Source organism: Eumetopias jubatus, unplaced genomic scaffold (genome assembly GCF_037043125.1).
Source record: "Eumetopias jubatus isolate StellerSeaLion01/CBP00866 unplaced genomic scaffold, mEumJub1_p1.0 scaffold_16, whole genome shotgun sequence".
NCBI lineage: Eukaryota > Metazoa > Chordata > Mammalia > Carnivora > Otariidae > Eumetopias > Eumetopias jubatus.
In genome coordinates this window covers 69,979,856-69,987,871 of record NW_028274822.1, presented here as the reverse complement: position 1 = coordinate 69,987,871, position 8,016 = coordinate 69,979,856, and the positions used below count along the sequence as shown (strand labels likewise).

Genomic DNA, 8,016 nt, shown 5'->3' with positions numbered 1-8,016 from the left:
CTCCCTGTGCGCCTGCCCACTGCTGCCGTCTGTCGCGACACCCTCCCCTGCATACACACGCTGCGTTTTGATAAATTATTGGTTTTCAACGACCCTGACTCCTCTCTGCCTCTCTTGGGGTTGTTAAATTTACGGCAGCTTGGCAAGGGGTGCACACATCCCCATTCCACAGCAGCCAGGTATTTGGGGATGCCGGGCCTCTCGGGGGTACTGGGGGGGGGCTCCTATTGCCCGCCCTCCCGCAGCAAGGAAGGAGTCGAGTCTCGGCTAAGGCGGAAGAGGATTTAATTGAGCTGGGTAGGGAAGAAAGGGGTTAGGAGGAAACCCCAACTCCATCTCTGCCGGCTCAGGGACGAGGCGTCGGCCCTCAGCGAGGGAGGTGCTCCCGGGACGCTGGGCGCTTCATTCTGTCCCCAGGGCTCAGGCGGGGGAGGAGGTGGGCCGGCGTCCCCGGACCTAAAGGTCAGGGCGGTCCGGAGCGCCTTCGGCGGGCTTGGCCGGCGCCGGTAGGTACTCAGGGGGAACAGGTTCGTCCGGCGCCGCCTTGCGGTAGAAGCCGAGTTCCTGCACCAGCTCATTGATCTCCTCGCGGGTCATTTCGCTGAGTGGGATTCGCTGAAGTAGAGGAGGGGTGGGGTCAATGCGCCTCGCCCCGACCGCCCCCCCCCCATTGCCTCGCCCCCGCCCGGCTTCCAAGCCTCACCTCCAGTTCTTCGTAGCGGTGGCCCAGCAGGACGAGCTCTGGGTCGGCCCCTGGAAGGTGTTTCATTACCAGGTTGTGACTGGAGTTGTTAAGGTGTGTAGTGGTGGCCTGAGGCTGGTGGGGTTTCCCACCTATGAACAGCAGGTGAACAGCACTGCCTCTTTTGCCCAGGTAGGGCAGGGATTCCCCCATTTACACGTGAGGAAATTAGAGTTCAGAGAAGTAAAGGGCTCTCTTCTCCGTTCCCGTGTCTGTGGCGGTCATCAGTAGTCAATTTCTCTTGCCTTCCACCTAGGAATTCTCTGGGCAGTCACTATCAATCAATTCCACTTGTCAGATGAAAACCATTTGTCGTCCCTATCTGTGAAGTTAAGTGGAAGGAGATTCTCCCAGATCCTCCTCCCCATCCTCCCCCACAACAGAAAAAGGATACTATAAAGGGATATCCTGGGTGACGAAGGCCTTCACCTGGGGAAGAACCAGAGAATCAGACCCCGACCCCCTCCAGATACCGACAGGAAACTGAAGCCTGCCGAGGTCACACACTCTTGACTCCCACCCCAGGGAACTTCCCCTCCAGCCAGTCTGTAGGACTGTGTTACCCATCCCCTAGGGGGGCTCAGTGGAGACACAGCTGGAGACCCCTTTCTTCAAACTTACCTCCTTCAGGGGCACCTGGCTGGCTCAGTCGGTTAAGCGTCCAGCTCTTGATTTTGGCTCAAGTCATGATCTCAGGGTTGTGAGATTGAGCCCTGAGTCGGACTCTGTGCTAGGCGTGGAGCCTGCTTAAGATTCTTTCTCTCCCTCTCCCTCTGCACCCCCCCACCCTATCTCTTAAAAACACAAAACAAACAAACAAAAAAGAAAACAACAAAACAAAAAACTAACTTACCTCCTTCAGCCGATTCAGCTGTCATCCCCCACAGGTCTGGAGGGGGACAAAATCAGATAGGTCAGGAAGCCTTCATGTCTGCCCAGTCACACCCTCAAGACCATTTCACCCTCCTCCCAGAGTTGGGTGAGGCTGTGGATTACCCTTGAAACAGAAGTTCCCTTATGACAGAGGGGAGAACTCTGTGCAGATAGGAAAACTGGGGCTTACAGACATCAGGTAAAAGAGGAGCAAGACCAGTGACCCAAAAGGCATTTACCAGCCTTGGGGCTCTTGCCTGCACACCTTACTGTTTACTCACTCCCAGTGCCCAAAAGAAATGATTACTCTACTTCTCTCAGGCAGTAGACACCTGGGCCTGGACTTCAGCCCCTAGAACCTCAGGGTGGAGGCAGGCCAGAAGGGAACAGCTCTGAATTGCCTTGGGAGACCTCGTTAGAGATACCTGCCATCTGGTCCCTACCTAGCCCCATGCAGAGCTGGGCCTCCATCTGGTTGGTTGCTTCCGCAACATGGGAGGATGTGTGGGCCCCTCCCTGCACTCCCAGAGGGGAGAGACACCTCCCAGCAGGAGTCCAGACCCCGGGAATATTCTAGTCCTCCTTCTTCCTCCCCCTCCCCCTGTCAGACAAAACTAAGGCCCAGAGAGGGAGGATCTGTGATGATTCAAGTCACACAACCAAACAGGGACTCTGACGGGTAATTTCCCCACAGAGGAGGATGGAAGCCTGCTGCGGAGTAAGTGTTGGTAATGCAGTTGGCTTTTGCATAGTGGGGCAAGCGCCCAGAAAGTCTTCCTCCCTCCGGAAAGGGAGACACAAACCGGAACTGGGGTGGGGGAGGAAGTCCAGGAAAAAGTGGAGTGATGGGAGGATGTAAAGTTAGGCTCCAGAGGACAGGTTTGGAAGAGTCACAGGCCGGGAGTAGAGTTAGGGGACAGGGCCAGTGTGTCTGGGGGCTCGCTGTCCAGCCGGATGGGAAACGAGGGGGGAATTCGGGTTTCCAGGCCGCAAGATCGGGTGTCTGGGGCTTCCACGGTGGTGGGTGCTGGGGCGTCCTGAGGCTGGGGAGCGGGAGGGATGGTCCCGGCCCTGAGGGGGACTTGGGAGTCAGGAGGGTCCTGGGGCCAAAGTGGGCGGTGATTCCAAAGCTAAGGGGCCAGAGGATTGGGGGCAGTGGTCCCTGAGCTAGGGACCAGGGCATTTACCTCTACCCGGGCTCGGGCCAGGCCGTGCAGACGGTTCCAGTCGGGCCGGAAGGTAGTGACGGCGGCCGCGAGTGCCGCGAGAAGCAGCAGCAGAGGCGGTGGAGGCAGCGGGAGGCGCATCGGAACCGGGCCGAAGATGATCCGCGAGCTAGAGGCGAACGGCCGGGCCACTGCGCCACGTCTGGGTCCGCCGGCTGGCCCCGCCCCGCCCCGCCCGAGGCCCCGCCCCCAGGGAACCACACCCCGAGCTGTCAGTCTCCACCCCAGGGCCGGCTCTGGGGCCTTCAGCTCTCTTCCGGCAGGGTTCGGAATGTTTTCTGGTTCGGGATCTTCTCTGACCCTTAGGCCTTTATATTCCCAGCCGCGAGAGTGTCCACGCCGACCGAGAGCGCAGACGCTACGGCGGGATGCGGCCAGACAGTGCCCCCTTACGCCGGCAGGGGGTGCGGGAGGGACGCGGACGGACCAAAGAGTTTCTGGGCCAGCCACTTGACTTGAAGATAGGGAAACTGAGGCTGGGAATTCTTGTTTGTGTCTTTTATTTCTTCGGATGAAATTCCGATATGGGTTTCAAATCCCTGGGGCACACATTATGGCGGAATGTGGGGTATTACGTACTCTGTAGGGGCTGGAAGGATAAAAGGGTTAAAACACATAAAGCCCTTTAGAACAGTACCTGGCACAGTGTTAGCTTTTGTTATTTCATTTCTTACCTCATAAAAGTCCCACGAACTCCGTTTTGCAAGTTAAGAAACAGGATCAGAAAGGTAGACCGATGACATTGTGATCTGGGAATTGAACCTGAAATGTCCCTATGCTCGTCTCATCAAACCAAAGATGACTAGATAAAGACGCCACGTTCCCCCTTTAAGCCTGAGGCAGACACAGCAAATTGATCACAGTGCTCTTTGCTACTGAATCTAGACTGGGAATCAGAATCCTTTTTAACATCAAGCCAAAGCTGCATTATGACTTTCATGGACCCTTAGGTATTTTTGCCTTCCTGGGCCTTTTCCTCCACTAAGGCATTTTACAACGGCCTTAATTAAAAAAAAAAAAAAGTGAATATAATCCTGGCTGGATTCATTATTATATGTTTATTTTTTCTTTCAATTTTAAAAGAAATGAAAATTAAAACATGTTCATGACCTCTAAAAGTATCATGGGTCCTGGACTCTAAGCCTAATGGATTAAGTCAGGTTTGCACAGAGCCCTTTGCTTATACCCTGCTACCTCACATTCATTGACTTGATTGTAAAGATAAAATAATAATGGGCTTAGAGTTGTTATTTAATACCCATTCTTTGTACATACATCAGGGCTCTGTAAATATAACTGGTTTTGTCCAGACTATTGACATGATAAGCAATGTCTAACACTCTATTTACTGCTATGGAAGTGTGAATTCATCCAAGCTTTCTGAGGGGCAATTTGACTCAATAAATCAAAACCCTAAAAACATTTCTTCCACCCAGTCATTTCACTTGTCAGGATTTGGCTCAAAGTAACCATCAGAGAAGGGACCAATTGTTAGGTTAAGTTTATCAAAACACTGTTTACCCAGTCAAGGTTGTAGGGCGCCTGCTCTGGCTCAATCTCTAGCGCCCAAGGCATGGGTTGCATCCATAGGAGGAGCTGCTGAGCAGTTGCTGGGCACTGGACTCCCTGTACCTTCTGGCTTTCACATTTTGAGGTGTAGATCTGTGGAAGATAAGGCAAAACTGGAGTTTCTCTGAGGAAGAGAAAATTCCACCTGTGGACTGCAGCATCCCCTCCTGCCTAGGAGTTTCCAGACAGCTGGCCTGCCCCACAGATTTCAGACATGCCTTACCAGCCTCCACAGTTGCATAAACCATTTTTTGCAATAAATCTCTTTATGCATTAAAAAAAAGGGGGGGATGCCTGGGTGGCTCAGTCAATTAAGTGTCTGCCTTCGGTTCAGGTCATGATCCGAGGGTCCTGGGATGGAGCCCCGCACTGGGCTCCTTGCTCAGTGGGGAGTCTCCTTTCCCTCTACCTCTGCTGCTCCCCATGCTTGTGCTCTCTCTCATTCTCTCTGACAATAAATAAATAAAGTCTTTTAAAAACAAGTTCTGTGAGCAGTTCCAAAAGAACATCAAAATATTAAAAAATAAATTAAAATAAATTTTAAAAAAATACTGTTTACAATGCTGAAAAACTGGAGACACAACCTAAGCATGTCTCCTCAGGGAATGAGTTAAATAAATGATGGTACCTCCATAGGATAGAAAATCATGCAACTGTTTTAAATGATGCAGCATAGTGTGGAACAACATGGAGAATGCTCATAGTTATGGTATTAAAAAAATTTTTAGGCTATAAAAGAGTAATATCAGTTGGGAATTGTGACACTCTGGGCTGCAAGTCACAGATGCCCCAAGTTAACTGGCTTAAACAATAAAGAAAATCTGTTGGCTCAAATAACAAAAAAGTTCAATGGCAGGGAGGGCTTCAGGTCAGGTTTGATCTGGTTGATAAAGTCCCCAAGACCTGATTTCTCTCCATTCTGCCTTCCATAGTGTCAGCTGGTCATCAAGCCAGTTACATACATGATATCAAGATGGCTGCCAACAGTAACCAGGACCACAGACTTCTTTATTCATATCTAATGAAGGGGAGATGATCTTTTTTGGTAAACTTCTCAGAAAAGAAAGCAAGCTTTCTTTCGCAAAAGTCTCTTTATATCTCACTAGTCCATCCATGATCCAATCATGTGACTAAGGGAATGGAAATAGCTCATTGGCTTAACCAGTTGAGACCCATTCCAGCAGCCTGTCTAGGATATGGGCTTCAATGGATGTTGTAGCATCAACAGAGTAGCCAACCAATTTTATAAAATATGTATATATAGATATATATACCTAGCCCAAATCACAAAATCTAGATGGAAACAACCCAAGAAGTCAAAATAGTCATCTCTTGGTAGATGAAATTATAGGGTGAAGTTTTTCTCCTTTATACTTTTTTTCTGTATTTTCTATAATAATTATGTATTACCTAAATACAAACAGTAAACTTTGTTTACAGAAATAATGGGACAAATGCCATGGATTCCCTCAACCCTAACCCATACCCCAGCAAGGCAAGAGCCTCAGAGTGGCTGAAGCCAGAGGCCCTATGGAGCCTGTGGCTTTTCTGCTGACAGAGCCAAACCTCAGTGCCTCATGGGCCCACATTGTTCACTGGACAGATGCCACCAAACCACTCTCATTGCATTAACCTAGATGCTGTGGCCTAGAGGGGCCAGAGCCTGGGCTGCTGGGGGTTGACTAGCCAGCCAGTGGAACCAGTGGTAGAGACACTAGCCACAAGAGTACTGGGAACATTCTGGCATCAGCACTCATGGGAGTCCCAGGTTCTCCCTGAACAGATCTCTGCTTATAATCCATGCCCTTATGTGGCATTTTGTAATCTAGGCTAGCAGCCTTCCTCGGGTGGGGCTGGGTTTGGGGTTTAGTCTGTAATGGGATCGGGGTCATGGTCAGCCCTTGGCCTAAAGCCAGATTTAGAACTGAGTCTGGGGCTGGAGTCAGTTCAGGGCTCAGTCAATAATTGGGCTTGGACCTCAGTCTGTGACCAAGATCAAGGCTCAGTCTATGACTACATTCAAGGCTCAGCCTTTGACCAGATTCGGTCAGTGCACAGTCTAAAACAAGGGCTCAGTGTGTGACCAGGGTTGTGTGACCCAGGGTTAGAGCTCATTTTGAAGTCAGGATTCTATCAGTGATTTGGCTCCGGGCTCAGTCTGTGACCAAAATCAGAGCTCAATCTGCCACCAGGTTTAGGATTTAGTTAATGACTAGACTCTGAGCTCAGTCTAGACCTGGGGTTGGGGCTCAGTCTAAAATCAAGGGTTGGTCTGGACTGGGGTTAGAATTCAGTCAATGACTATGGCTCAGGCTTAGATGAGAATCAGGGCTCAATCTGGGTCCAGAATCAAGGTCTCAAGTTGGGATCAGCCTTAGTCAGACTTGGATCAGGCTCTGTACATGGGTAGAGTCAGGGCTCGATCTCAGACTACGGTCAGGGTAGGGTATAGAGTCAGTCTTGGCATGGGATAAGGGCTCAGTTAACACCAAAATTGGGGCTCAAATTGGATCTGGGATCAGGGCCAGGGTTTAGTTTGGCTCTATGCTCTGTTCTGAGCTCCCAAAAAGCAATTTCTGGTACATGAACACCCAGGGCAGGTTGGCATGCAGGAAATGAGAGCCCTCCGGGCAAGCTTATGTTCTTGCAGTAAGCCTCGCCTTTCCTGCTGAAGCCGGTGTCCTAGAGTCTTCTAACCTACATGGCTCTGCTGCCCGAGATCCCCTCGCACCAGAATAAAAATAGCCACTCACTTCAGAGCAGCTGACAGCGGGTGCTGGCCTGCCTGGGAGGAGGGGGAGCTGAGGAGAGGGAGGAGGGATGCCTGAGCGCAGCCCCAGCTGTGTGACCTTGGGAAAGTCACTCCTGCTTGAACCCATTTCCTGTGGGGCAGAATGGGAGCTGAGGATGACACTTGCCCCAGAGGGGGAGAATGAGGAGACAATGACATAACATGTGGTACTGTACTCGGAGCAATAAGGAACCCTGGAGTGAAGGGAGGGGAAGTGTTCCTCTGTGCCCTGTATGCTTCCTCCTCACAGAAGCCCTCCTTAATGCTTCCCTCTTCTACCTTCCTACAGGAGCCTATGGCACACTCTACATCTCAAGGGATTTATTTATCAGCTAGTGGCCACAGTGTGACCTCCCTCCCTGTGGGCCTGGGGCAGGGTGACCAGGGAGCGAAAGGAAGGAGGACAGCCCCTTCTGTATCATTACCATCCTCAGGTGCTCCTGGGAGGTGGCTCAAGGAAGAGGAGGAGGAAAGAAAAAGTCTCTCTCCCTTCCCCGCTTATGATGGGTTTACTCTGAGCCAAAGGACCACAAGGGCACATATCCAGATTTTGCATCCTGTCATACTGTCATAGCCTGGACCTTTCATGCTCCATTCTTTTGCCCCTGCTCCTCCCTCTGCTTCCCAGGGCATTTCTCCTTTTTTGCAATTTGGCAACACTGACTCTCCTTCAAAGGAGGAGTTCAACAGTCACTTCTGTGGGGGAGAATTATCCAATCTCTCCCTGGGAACCCCATGCTCTGTCCCCTAATGGCTGTGTAATCCCTAGGGCTCAGTTTCTTCCTCTGTCGAATGGGGATCTTATTACCAACCTC

At 51.0% G+C, this 8,016-nt stretch overlaps 1 protein-coding gene across 1 annotated transcript; it reads right to left on the bottom strand.

Moving 5' to 3' along the window:
• Nucleotides 1-268: 268 nt before the first annotated feature.
• SELENOM (selenoprotein M) lies at nucleotides 269-3,001 on the bottom strand. The gene is made up of 5 exons (XM_028124569.1): nucleotides 2,803-3,001; nucleotides 1,596-1,631; nucleotides 1,137-1,171; nucleotides 704-782; nucleotides 269-615 (listed from the first exon to the last, which is right to left on the bottom strand). The coding sequence occupies exons 1-5, from the start codon at nucleotides 2,920-2,922 to the stop codon at nucleotides 457-459; spliced, it is 429 nt and encodes a 142-aa protein (XP_027980370.1). The 5' UTR covers nucleotides 2,923-3,001; the 3' UTR covers nucleotides 269-456.
• Between the last annotated feature and the right edge of the window lie 5,015 nt (nucleotides 3,002-8,016).